Source organism: Dromiciops gliroides, chromosome 1 (genome assembly GCF_019393635.1).
Source record: "Dromiciops gliroides isolate mDroGli1 chromosome 1, mDroGli1.pri, whole genome shotgun sequence".
In the NCBI taxonomy this organism is placed as follows: Eukaryota; Metazoa; Chordata; class Mammalia; order Microbiotheria; family Microbiotheriidae; genus Dromiciops; species Dromiciops gliroides.
In genome coordinates this window covers 316,712,116-316,725,897 of record NC_057861.1, presented here as the reverse complement: position 1 = coordinate 316,725,897, position 13,782 = coordinate 316,712,116, and the positions used below count along the sequence as shown (strand labels likewise).

General features: G+C 46.8%; 1 protein-coding gene across 4 annotated transcripts in view; it reads left to right on the top strand.

Moving 5' to 3' along the window:
- CTIF (cap binding complex dependent translation initiation factor) overlaps positions 1-11,255 on the top strand; it is a 509,051-nt gene extending 497,796 nt beyond the window's left edge. For all 4 annotated transcript variants that reach the window (XM_043966134.1, XM_043965952.1, XM_043965891.1 and 1 more), the window contains one exon: positions 5,598-11,255. In XM_043966134.1, coding sequence (XP_043822069.1) covers positions 5,598-5,813 — 216 coding nt within the window. In that variant the 3' untranslated portion in view covers positions 5,814-11,255. The remainder of the gene's footprint in view (positions 1-5,597) is intronic.
- The last annotated feature ends 2,527 nt before the right edge of the window (positions 11,256-13,782 follow it).

Below are 13,782 nucleotides of genomic sequence, written 5' to 3'. Positions count from 1 at the left end.
ACAGATAAGGGAATATAGGATGCATACACATTGGGGGGGGGGCACTGAGAACTAGCAATTGAGAAGGCTTTTTTTAAAGAAGGAAGTCTTGAAAGAAGTCTCTAGGGATCCAAGAATAATAAAAGTCAGAGGTGAGAAAGGATAGCATTCCAGAGACACAGAGAGAGGGAGACAGACAGACAGACAGACGACCTGGGCAAAGACAAAGAAAATGGGATAGACTTTCAGCATTTTGCTTCTCTGACCCCTTAAGGGAATGAAAGGGGCCAGATTTAAACTTGCAGATTCCTAGATAGCTAAAGTTTGGAAGGCCCTTAGGAGTCATCTAAGCCAACCCCCTCATTTTACAGATGAGAAAACTGAGGCCAAGAAGAGTTGTTAGATTAAGACTTGCCCAAAGGGGCAGCTAGATGGCACAGTGGATAGAGCACCGGCCCTGGATTCAGGAGGACCTGAGTTCAAATCCGACCTCAGACACTTGACACTTACTAGCTGTGTGACCTTGGGCAAGTCACTTAACCCCCATTGCCTAAAAAAAAAAAAAAAAAAAAAAGACTTGCCCAAAGTCAACCAACTAGTTCGATGACAGAGCTGGGACTGGAACCAGGACCACAGATCTGGGAATGGGGGACCTTAGCAGCTCCCTAGTCCAATCCATAGCTAAAGAGATGCCCCTGACTCCAATATACCAAACACGCAGACAGGTCTTCTGATGATGGGGCTATCACTCTTTCCACTATATATCACCCTCTCCACGTCAGGGAGGAACAATTCATGAGCAAGCTAACTCAGTAGACAGGACTGACAGCTCTTTAACTCTTTCTGTCCAAGGTTGGGGCAGACCTGTTATCAGAGGTAAGGGTAAGGGATAGAAGAAATAGCTGATTGGCCTCTGTCACCACTCTCTAGCACCTCACCTGCTTAGGACAGAGTTCTTCACTTTGATTCATTTGGAGCATCTATTAGCACCCGATGTGTGCCTAGCACCTACTACATGCCCTGCACTGTGCTAGGCACCGGGAATACAAAGACAAAAATTCCTCTGCGCACGAGCAGGTATCAACCATGGCACCATTGGATAGATACCAAAATAGCACCTTCTGCTCCAAGTGATCTCCCCTATCACCAGCCTACCATGGTGCCAACTATTCCTTTGTGTGAAGGCATGGTCTCTCAAAGGCTCCCATTACCTGATTTCCCATATACCTAGTTCCCTCTTGCTGGACTTCCCCACTTTCACTTCCCCAGTTCAATAAGGTTAATACAGAAGGACCCTCTTATCAAATGTTCCCCACAAAATTCTATGAGAGAATTATTTGTAAATCACGTACGCAGATATAAAGACTTATTCCTTGCTCCCCTTCCCCCAGGGGCTAACACCTCCCCTAGCCCAGTTCTTACTCCAGGTACTTACATCCTCCCTATTCCTTCCCCCACTCAAATATCACACGCATAAGCACACACACTTTCTCTCTGTCTCCCTCTGTCTCTCCCCCACCCCCAAAACACAAATATCAAACTTTAATAGCACAGGCTTACACGAGGATACTTTCTGCACAAGACCCTCTGCAGTCACAGGGGCTGCATCCTCGAAACCCTCAGAAATAAAGACTTCCTCTAACTTTTGCTCCTAACATCAAATGCCTTTGACAGTGTCCTATGTTCTTTCAAAGTTTTCTGTTTTTCAGTGTTCTTTCAGTTCTGAAAGAGCTGAATGCCTCCATTTTAGGAAAGTGGGTAGGCCTAAATCCCCTGCCACAGGAGGTGACCCTGAGTTCTGAAGGTTGTGCCAGGCCTACCATTCTGAAACAGCTACAAGAATGAGCCTGGTGCTACTAGTAGGCCTGTCATCTGAGGGCCAGCTCAGCTAAGAGCAGGGAAGGTCAGTACCAGAAGGCTGGCCACCAGGTGATGATTTTTTTTTTTTGCATCTACAACTACAAGACATACAGAGGTAAAATCAGGGTTGCAAAAGGGGTGTCATCTAAATGGACAGATGTGCCCCAACTGTTGACATTAGAATCTGTAGCGTCCTCCAGTTTTTAATGCGTTATAACCTCCTTTTTTGTTTGTTTTTTGCAGGGTTATGGGGGTTAAGTTACTTGCCCAGGGTCACACAGCTAGTAAGTGTTAACTGTCTGAGGTCAGATTTGAACTCAGGTCCTCCTGAATCCAGAGCCAGTACTTTATCCACTTCACCACCTTGCTGACCCTGTAACCTCCTTTTTGAGAGGCTGCATAGTATACTAGATGGAAAGTTGGCTTCAGAGTAAGGAAGACCTGGGTTCAAATCCCACATCTAACACATACTGTCTGTGTGACCCTGGACAAGTAACTTAATCTTTTAACAGCTTAAACTGAGTGTTCCAGGTAACTTTCTAAGACTCTGAGTTGCAGAGCAGGTAATCAATCTACATTGGTGGAGAGAGTTTCCCCCATCAGTAATTCTCTAAGCTATACCAATAAAATCATGTCTGGTTAGGGAAAAAAAAAAAGCCTCCCTTTTAACAAAGAGGATGTACTCTGGGCTGAGGCAGGAACAGATAAATAGGCTTGATGGGGAAGAGGCTGGGGAAGCAACAACAGGAAGTAAGAGGGTGACTATTTAGAACCATAGACCCTGAAGCCAAAGTGATAAGAAGACAGGATAGAAGGTTGACACCAGGAACTGAGGAATCCCTCAAGCTCTGAGAGAGTCTGAATTTTCACAACACTAGAATTTCTTCCAGCAATACATATGAGCACCCTCTCTACAGAGTTGCTGAATCACGGAGAGGTTGAGTGACTTGCCAGGACCCTCTGCCCAGGTAGCAACTTGGTTAGAGTGTTGTCTTTGATGTCAAGAAGACCTGAGTTTGAATCCTGCCTCAGACTTCATTACTTGAAGTAATGGGGCTGTGGGCTACTGTCCTGGTGATGGAGAACTGGGCTGGGGTTCCAGGCTAAAGAACAATGAGGTAACTGGAAAAGCTGGAGTATGGACATTGGAAGAAAGGGGAGGGAGAACACACACACACACACACACACACACACACGTACATGTGTATATGCATGTACATGTAATATACTTACAGGCACTTGTGTGTATGTGCACATGGCATATTTATTTATACACATGTATGTGCATATACATATGTATCCACGCACACCCACATATATAAACAAAACTGATGTAGTGCCTACTCTGTGTTTGGCACTGTGCTAAGCACTTTACAAATCTCATTTGATTCTCATAACAGCCCTGAAAGGGCTGGGCAAGTCACTTAACCACTATGCCTCAGTTTCCTTATCTGTAAAAATGGGAATAATAACAGCACCTACCTCCCAGTGTTGTTGTGAGCATCGAATGGGATAATACGTGTAAAGTGTTTATTCTTCAAGTGCTCTATAAATGCTAGCTATAATGATGAGGGGGAGGAGGACAATGTCAAAGGCCAGATTCCCAGTATGGGTCAGAATACTTCCACATTCCCATTGAATCTGCATGGTTCAGTGGATAGAGCACTGGATCTGGAATCAGAAAGCACTGAGTTCAAATCCAGCCCAAGACACAGGTAAGTGCTGTGTGACCCTGGGCAAAACACTTAACTTTTTTTTTTTTTTTTGGTAAGGCAATTGGGATTAAGTGACTTGCCCAGGGTTACACAGCTAGTGTCAAGTGTCTGAGGTCGGATTTGAACTCGGGTCCTCCTGAATTCAGGGCCGGTGCTCTATCCACTGCGCCACCTAGCTGCCCCAACACTTAACTTCTGTTTGCCTCATTTTCCTCAACTGTAACTTGAGGAAAAGAACAGCATCTCCCTTTCAGGGCTGTTATGAGAATCAAATGAGTTTTGTAAAGTGCTTAGCACAGTGCCAAACACAGAGTAGGCACTACATCAGTTTTGTTTATATATGTGGGTGTGCGTGGATACATATGTATATGCACATATATGTGTATAAATAAATATGCCATGTGCACATACACACATGTGCCTGTAAGTATATTACATGTACATGCATATACACATGTACGTGTGTGTGTGTGTGTGTGTTCTCCCTCCCCTTTCTTCCAATGTCCATACTCCAGCTTTTCCAGTTACCTCATTGTTCTTTAGCCTGGAACCCCAGCCCAGTTCTCCATCACCAGGACAGTAGCCCACAGCCCCATGCTTTCCTGCTGGTATTCCTGTCTTCATCCTGTCTCCCTATGCACCCCACCACACACACACACACACACACACACACACACACACACACACACTCCTTGTCCTTCCTCCTTCCTCAGAAGAAGTCACTTATGTCTCTGGGGAAGCCCTTTCTACGATGACAACCCAGCTTGACTTGGGGAATAGGAATGTCACTTGTGGAGGGGCAGGCGGGAGAGGACAGCTTTGGGGTTCTTTGCACCCTCATCTTACAGCCTTCCCACCAGCTAGTTTCTGCTCTTTCTAAGTGTTTTCCCTCGCCCAGGGAGGAACTGTCCTCTAGAGAGAATCCCCTACCCAGCAGTAGCCTCTCCTCTGGTGCCCCTCTGGTATGGGCACTCAGCAGTGGCCTTGGGCCTGTGTATGAGCTGGGACCACTACAGCTAATGATAGCTAGCACTTACAATGGTTTGCAAAGTGCTTTACAAACATCATCTCATTTGATCCTCACCACAGCCCTTGGTAGGTAGGTGCTATTATTATCTGCCTCAGTTTCCTCATTTGTAAAATAAGGAGATTGGACCAGATGACCTCGGAGGTCCTTTAACATACCATCCCTACTCGGCTTCCTTGGAACTCCTCCTTGAAGATAGATCACCTTCAGAGACTGAGACACACTTTCTGAGCATTCTCAGTGAAGGCAGATCTTTGCCCTTGGAGGGTGGATTTGATTTTTTTTTTTAATTTTGAAAACACTTAAGTCACAGGAACCAGTGCTAATATTTGTAGTTAATGATGCTATTTTGGAATTCCCATCCTAAGGATCCATCTTTCCCACCAGGCAGCATGACAGTATCCAGGTCTCCTTTCCCCAGGTGGGGATGTTCAATTTATTTTATTTATTTTTTTTTTAGTGAGGCAGTTGGGGTTAAGTGACTTGCCCAGGGTCACACAGCTACTTAGTGTCAAGTGTCTGAGGCTGGATTTGAACTCAGGTACTCCTGAATCCAGGGCCAGTGCTTTATCTACTGCGCCACCTAGCCACCCACCCCCCCCCCAGGATGTTCAATTTAAAAGCTACAAAAGGAGGCAGCTAAGTGTTGCAGTGGATAAAGCACCAGCCCTGGATTCAAGAGTACCTGAGTTCAAATCCAGTCTCAGACACTTGACACTAAGTAGCTGTGTGACCCTGGGCAAGTCACTTAACCCCCATTGCCCTGCCAAAAAAAAAAAAAAAAAAAGCTACAGAAGTCAATTATTCCCAGCCCAGACTCTCCTCCTGGTTTTTCTTCTGCCTTGAAGGACAGAGGCCTCACCTGCCATCTTCCTTAGAGCCTAGAGAGTTTTCAAAGTCCATCTACTGCCCCCCTTCCTCTCCCCAACTGGGAAGGGGGGCAGAGAAGTGAATCATCCCATTGGCCTACCCAGTCTTTTTCCCAAGCCTTGACTCCTGCCTTTCTCTGTCGACAGCTGCAGAGCACAGGTCGACTTCTGGAAGAGCAGCTGCCTGAAATGATGACGGAGCTCTTGGCCAGTGCCCGGGACAAGATGCTGTGCCCCTCAGAGTCCATGCTGACACGATCGCTGCTTCTCGAGGTCATCGAGCTGCATGCCAACAACTGGAACCCCTTGACACCCACCATCACCCAGTACTACAACAAAACTATCCAGAAACTGACAGCCTGAGGAGGCAGGGTGGGGTGGGCCGGGAGGGCTGGCAGGCCGGGGGGGCCCCAAGGAGGGCAGGGAACAGGAAGGAACAGGACAGGACAGGACCAGGAGGAAAGGGGATGGCCGCAGTAGGAGAAAGACCACGCACCTTAAATAAAGCAGAAAGGCAGGGCAGACAGGCCCGATGACAAATCCAGAGAGGGAAGGGAGAAAAGCCCTGAGGATTCAGTACCTAAGAGGAGCCACCACCCCCTGCTCCATGCATGCGGCAGTACACATCCATAAAGGATGCATGTCTCTTTTTAGCAGGGGCCCCCTGCCATCTCCCTCCCTATTTTCTTGATTCCTTGTCCCCCAGTTCCCCTACCCCTTCCCAACTCCATACACACGCATCCCCTGCAGGGTTTCTGCTGGAGGGGGTTCATTCTTGTGACTCCATCGCAGCCGTGACAGACGCTCACTCACCCTGGGACACCATTTGGGTCAGAAAGGACCACAGAGGGTTGAAAACAGGCGTCCGAGTCTGGTCTGCTATTGTTTTCCACCCCACCCCACCCCCACTCCCCATTATGTCAGTTTGCAGTAACCAACTGGTGGAGGCGACACATGGCAGATGTCTTGGGAGGACAAAAGAACACAAGATCCGCACCAGACGCTTATAATTGACGACTTTTGTCCTGCAGGGCTTAGTTGGGGTAGGGCTTGGGGGGTCCCCCCCCCCAGCCCCTCACCCTTCACCGGACTGACTTCAGATGTCTTCCCTTTAACTCCTGAGATGCAGGAGGAGGAGGGATGTTTGCAGTTGTATTTGCACTCTTGGGAGGCTGTTTTTATAAAAAGCCAGCGACTTTGAAGTCTCTTTTCTCTGTGAGGACAGCCTCAGTGAACACTCTGTAAGGACGCCCTGAGCAGCAGGCAGGGGGGCAGACCTGGGGGAGGAGGTAGGGGGTGGGGCATGGTCCAAGCCACATAGTTGTAGTAGCCATTTAAGATAATCAGATACTTCTGGTCCATCAGGGGCTTCCTCCGAGAAACCTTTGTTATGCCATCCATGTTATGCCTCCCCAAGTTCTGCACTGGGGTCCTTAGCTCTATATCCATAGGATTGCTCAGCTAACTTGGCCCTAGCCCCAGAGGACCTTGGGAAATACAAGGAAAAGAGACTAGTAAACAGGGTGGATAAAAAAGCCTCGAGGTATTTGCAGGCTCAAAAGGATGCATCTCCACTAGTATAAGGGCCTCAGGCTACAAGAAGAATAGCATTGCCCAGGGTACTGATCTGACCAGCCCCTGTCTTAACTGATTGGGGCTACATCATGATACCCCATTTCTCTTCTATGGAAGGAAGCCCCCTAACAAGATCAGAAGCCAGCCCAGACAGGCCAAGCACCCACTGGAGCATAGTGTTATTAGGGAGAAGATGAAAGTGGGTACTTCAGGATGGAGATAATCCAAAGCCAATGTCGCAATCAGTGTTAGTGATGGAGACAGGTTTCTGAGACTCAGCTGGAATCACCTGTATTAATAGCCTGTTTTTCTCCACAAAACCCTGTCCTAACCTCCTCCCACCCCACCTGCTCCCCATACCTCTGCCTGGCTCATCAAGTTCAATACAGTACATACTGTTTTGAGTAACAGTAACAGGGACCAGATAGAGAAATCTCACAGATGGACTTGGGCCTGTTTCTTGGAAGCCAGGAAGGTTGTCTAGGACAACCCTAGTTAAACATTTTCGATGGGCGGCTGCACAGCTCACTTTCTGGGTAAAGGAGACCCGAACAGGGACCAGGAAATGATGTCAGTTTTCAGCAGCTTCCTTCTTTGCTCCGTTATTAAGGTTTGCCATTCACTAAATCATCCAGCTGCTCAGGCCAAAAGCCTAGTAGACCTGATGAATGAGATTTTCTCTTTTTTCTTGTCCAGAGCTAATGAGAGTAAGAGATTAGGAAAGGAAAGGCAGTCTCTGTACCAGCCCCACTGTGATGAAACCTCAGAGTCACTTTCCCAGGCAAGAGAATTTATACCTACCTGAGGGAGAGGAGAAACATTCCCCCAGGTCCACTCCCTGGCAGATGATTTTGCATGCCCGTTCCCTGAAAACAAGCCCACCCCCCATATGAGAAGAGTAGAGATCCTCCCCCAGCCCTGGGGTTCTCAGATTGTATCACAGGACCTAGCTAATGAGGCAACTGTCCTACCACCACATGCACCTTCATGTCTTTTTTCTCCCTCAGTCATTTTTTTTCTCACCCACCTCCCATTCTTTTCTCTTTTCTTATAACCTTTCTTTCTCTCCTATCCCCCAATTCCTTAAGCCTGCCACTGCTCCCCGGGGACTCACTCAGCCCTAATGAGGGCCTGTGATGTAAAAGGCTTGCCAGCTCTTGGCCTAGGTTGTTCAGAATATCTATAGAAGGCCAGAAAAAAGAGACCTAATGCACTCAGCCAGTCCTGGTCAGGAGAGACCAGTAAAAGGCAGACACCTGCTGAGCCACCCAATGTGAAGTAATCAAAGGAGACCTTCTAAAGCTACAGATAGGTGTGAAGAGAGTGGATCTGGTCCCAAAGCTCTGGTAAAGACCAGGGGGAATAGCTAGATGTGAATCACCTAAGAGCTATGGGGTCAGAGAGGAAGAAGGGGAGTGTTGGAACTGAGGGAAGAAGGGGATGGGCAGTGTGAAGCCAAGGCAAGGAGTTGCAGCGTGTATAGGAGGGCTTTCTCAAACGACCTTTTCATGGACAAGGTGCCCTCCAGGAGCTCTAGAGGCCTGTCCCCGTGGGCAGGGCAATGAGCTCTTTGAAGGGTCCCCAATAGGGCCATGAGGCTGGCTTCCTCCAGTTCTACTGCACTAACCTTGTGAGCCAGGCTCCACTCTCATGGCGATAGTGTGGAAGAAGGAAAATATTATACATATATACATATATGCATATAAATATATTTTTAACTACATATTGTGTCATGGTGGCTTCTGGCATACGGTTTACACAGGTCAATGTGTTGCTTTAAAGTGCTTCCTGGCCAATTGAAATAACCATTTAAGCCGTTTTCTATATCTAGTTGCTGCTACTTTTACAGACTTGTGAAAAGTGCTTCAGAGATTTAAAATAATAATAATAATAATAAGCCTAAACTCTGGGGAGCCATCCTAAGGGGGTGAGAACATGGATAGGTCTAAGCATCCCTCTGCCCAGCCTCAGAGAGCCCTGAAGTCCCCAGCCCTGAACCTGAGGCCATTTCTGGCCTTCACCTGGTGAGCTGTGGTAGGCCCAGTTTGACCCCTGAATGTATTCAAGGGAACCTCTAAACAGAGGCAGCTGGAACGCTTCTTTCTAAGGCTTCGAATTCATCCCCAATTGACCACAACTTTCTGAGAACGTTTATGAAGCCAAGCCACACCTCCCAGTGGTCATTTGATTGAAGCACTTTTCCCCAGTGGGCCAGCCAACTGAGGGTCAGCTTTTATCATGGTTTTCCTTCAAGAGAGATGAGATTGCCTGCTAGCTGGAGTCTTGGGCAGTAGGCTGAATGGTTTCAGTCCATTTCTTTGTACTGCAGCCCAAAGCAACTCCTAACCTTCACTAAGTAAGACCAGAGACCCCCTGAGACACTGGAAACCCACCTTCCTCTGGAATTCCTCTCCAGTTAATTCAGTCTGCCTGTATTTGTCTTTCTGTCAGCTGCTTTGTAAACTTATAGTTTGGGGATTGTCCTGTCCGTGTAAATGTACTTGTTGGCCAAGGTGGTATTTATTTCTTATTTTTATTTTATTTTATTTTTCTAAGGGATGGGAGAGCCTAGAAATATGTCACTTACTGATCATGCTTGGGAAAATCTGCAAGAGGCAGAACCCCAGATACCAAGGCCACCAGCCAGGGCCTACATCATGACGAGGGGCAGTGGGGAGGAGCCCCAAGTCTGGTCAGAAGTTTTATCTGGCAGCAGGAACTAGTTACCTCTTCTCTTATGAACCAACTGTCTCCACTTCAAGCCATGGGGGAGGAGGGAAGGGATTGACAGTGGGGAGGGAGAATCATCTGCCTGATCTAAGATGTCTTATGTTAGGAGAACTGAGAAGGAAAGTGCACAGAGGCCAAGAGATGGGCATGTTCCCCTCTGCTGTAAGCATTTATACAGGTAGTCCTGAGGGCCCATACCTCCCAGAAGTATATCAGTCATCCCAGCAGGACCCATCTCTGGGGGTTTAAAAGATCCCTGTTAAAACTTCTTTGTCAACCTTAGGCACACAATGGATGACCTCTTTCTTGATATGCACCTCTTTTGAGCTGGACTCCTGGTACCAGTGGGTTTAGTAATAATGAATCAAAATCCTACCCTTAGACGTGTGTTTATGTGCCGAAGAAGGGATCTCTTCCCCCAAACATTCAAACACATCTATCGGCATTAGTGAGGACCTCAGGCGAGATATTGCTGAAGACTCAGGGTGGCTCAGATTTACAGTAGCTGGTTTCAGTGTAGTTGGGGGGGACTTCTGGGTAGGCCAGAGGTCGAATGCCAGGGTGATGGGCAAAGGACAGGGCACAGGGGAGAGAGAGAATCCATATGTGAATAACCAAGCCAGAGACGGGCTGCAGAGCGACAAGCTGTCAGCAGAAAGTCTGCCGGGCACAGGATTAGATTGGTTCAGTTAATGGGGAAGAATTCCCAGACAGAAGGTTTGTGTTTCCTCACAGTCACTTGGCCCGTGTTTTTCCCCAAAATAATGTTCCTATGCAGGCAAGTAGAAGAAGCTCATCTGAGGAAGGCGATGATTCCAAAGGAAGGGAATGAACTGAACTGAGGTGCTTGGGAGGGCAAGTGGTTGGTTCTCCAGCTCCAAGCAGATAAGTCTGCAAAGGCTGATCATCCCCCAAAGGACTGGCCATTTATTTTCTTACAATGACATATACTTTATTTTTGCAACAACCCTCACACAGCAGGGCTCTGGAGAAACCTGCCTGGTCAGAGCTTCCCCCTCTGGGCTTACACTCAGTCTGGGACTTAACTGCTTGCCCCCTAATTTCATAGGGCTGGTCACCGGGGGCATCCCCCCCGACTCCTGTCCAAGATGCCCCATGGGAAAGGAGGCAAGGAAACAGCTTCTAGGGAGGGCAGAGAAGGGCCCAACTTCCTCTAATCCAACCATGGAATTGTGCACATAAGAGAAGATAGGGAAGAATATAATATCTCTATATATTTATTGTGTTGGAGAAGATAACATTTTAATTTAATCATTGATCATATTTGTTAAACTAAACGTTTTTGGTTTTTTTGCAAGAAAAGGCAAGGGGTGGGGTGGGGAGGACAGGGAAGCTGTTACATAAGGGCCTGGGGAAGGGCGAATCTCGTTGAGGACTTCCGACACTGAGACAGAGACAAGACCGTTCTGAAACACTGTATGCTATGAAATACATTGTCTGAGTAATAAATGTTTCAACCCTGACATTTCACCACCCCTATGGAAATGTGCTTTATTTCTGTTTGGAAGGGGAAGGGGTTGGAAGGGCTTTGTTGACAGAAAGGGAGGAGACTGTGGATGAGCAGGGTAGAGCAGTGGTTACCACGAGCAACATCAAGGGCAAGGGTGCAGGAGGGCAGTGGGACCTGCTGCTTTGGAGTCCTGACTGCATATTCTACAGGATCTCCCTCTGGGTTTGCTTTGTCTGGAAGATGAGAGGGCTGAACTAGATAATTCCTAAAATCTGGTTCTTACATTCTATGATTCTGATGTCTTTCTGGGTTATAAGGGGAGGCCCCTTCCTGAAATTTTTCTTTGGTGACCCCAAATTTCAATTTCCACCTGGAGGAAAGGAAACGTGAACCAAACAAACCAATCAACAAGTCTTTATTGAACCCTGCAGAAGGGCTAGCTAGCCCAAGTGGGCCAATGACACCTAACCCCAAAGAGCTGACCTGTCTGCACTGCCCTCCCTGGAGGAATGGGAGAAGAGAGCCTGGAGAAAAGATGGCAGACACAAAGAAAAAAAATTGCTTCAATGGGTTACTTTTCATCTTCACATCCCCAGCTTCTAGGCCAGAGCCTGATAAATGGTAGGGTCTTAATAAATGTTTGGTGAATTTCAGGAAATTGGGGGAAAAAAGTCCATCTTCTCTATTGAGTGATGTCTAAAGCTGGACCATTCACACTCCCAACAGTTGGAAACCAATCCCAAGGGACCAGGCCCATTCACAGATGGGCCGGCTCCTGTACTGATCTACTTCCAAATGGGCTGGATGATTTCTTCTTCATCACCCACCCTCAAGTGAAAAGCATATCTAAAAAGCTCAGCCTAAGGACCTCTTGGGATAGGAGGGTGAGGTGTTATGCATATTTATTACTATCATAAACATAATTCATTTAATACATGGTGTACACATTCTGCTTTATGCTAATATCCTGGGTTTTCTTAAGAGTACAGTTTCCTCCATACTGATGACCAAGAGAGGCCACTAAGATGATGAAGTAGTATGAATCACAGAATAAATAAATCCTGAGATCATTGCTTGAAACTGAGAATGCACTCTCTTGTGAATGACTATCTCGATGTTTTTAAAAGTGTTCATTATTCAGAACTATAAAGATCTGTAATTATTATTGCCCCAATTTATTGCAGCTGCTTTGGAAAAACAGAGATTTCCACAGAAGAAGCAAACCAGCCAACATACTAAAAGCAATAGGTCTTTATTATTAGACTCATTTTACCCCTCACAAAGAAAGACATTTCTCTGGGAACACCCAAGGGGTCATGAGGAGGAAGGGATGGGAAGAGGAGGAAGGGATGGGAAAAGGACGAAAGGATACATTGGGGTCCCAGTCACTCAATAGGAAAGAATATTACCAAATTTCTATCCACCAGTCTGTCAAAGGGGGAGGCCTTGAGTAAGAAGACCTTGAAGCAAAAGTGAAAGGGGGTAAATGATCATGTGGGAGGTAACTTGCAAATTAGATGACCAGGTTATACCAGGTCCCTCTTCCCCAGTTTGGTGCTGGTACACTTGAATCTGTCCTACAAAGCAAATGGAAGAGAGGAAGGAATGGAGTCTCACTCAGACACCTCTGATTGGTTTTTCACCACCATCATAAGCAAGTAAATGCCAATTAGTCAAGAAGCTAGACATTTCCAGCAAGAAAGAATCCAAATCTGAAGGGATCCAGAAAAGGAGAAAGGCAAGCTGTCAGTCAAGAAGAAGAGGCATCTCTAAAGGAGAGAGACCTTGCAGGGGCTGGGGAAGGGTGAAGAAAGTCTCCCTGTCCCATAAAACAGGTTTTTCATGCCACTATATCACCGAAGTTGGGCATTGGGGCGTTTCCCTTCACTAATCCGTAGCAAAAGCCTCCACACATCAGTATATCGTCTTGGTGAATAACTTTGACCAAAAAACTTATCACTTGGGGTGATGAGCTTCTCCAACCTTCATTAGGTCAGTTCTTAGATGACATGCATGAGGTCTGGCACTGGATTGACTCATGTCGATTTCCAGTTTAGTAAGATTTGCCAGCACTTTCACTCTGCTCCCCAAACAGAGTTGCCCCCCATATTCTGATTCATCTCCATGCCACAATAAGGCATCCTTGATTGCAGGAAGAATTATTTAGTTAGGAGTTTGGGCTTGGAACCAGTTGCCCACCCTAGAGATGATCATAACTAGGGCATTCCATCCCACCTGACCCATTATCCATGATTGGAGTGAGCGATGATAGACCACTCATGCTGCCACCAGCCGAAGGTACCAATTATAGCAGGAGCAATGGGGAGCCCCAATAATTGGCATGTAATAATGATGATGCCCTTACGTTATTGTTATTAGAGTCATGTCAGAATAAGACCACGTTTCCTAGAATGTCTGGATTCAGAGTTTGATAAGTCACTGGGGAACTTCTCAGGATTCCATTTCCCTTGAGCTAAAGACACCACTGAAGATGGTGTGAGACAACTTCTGGGAAGGAGATGGTAGGTTAATGGAGATTTCCTGCTGGGGTTTGGA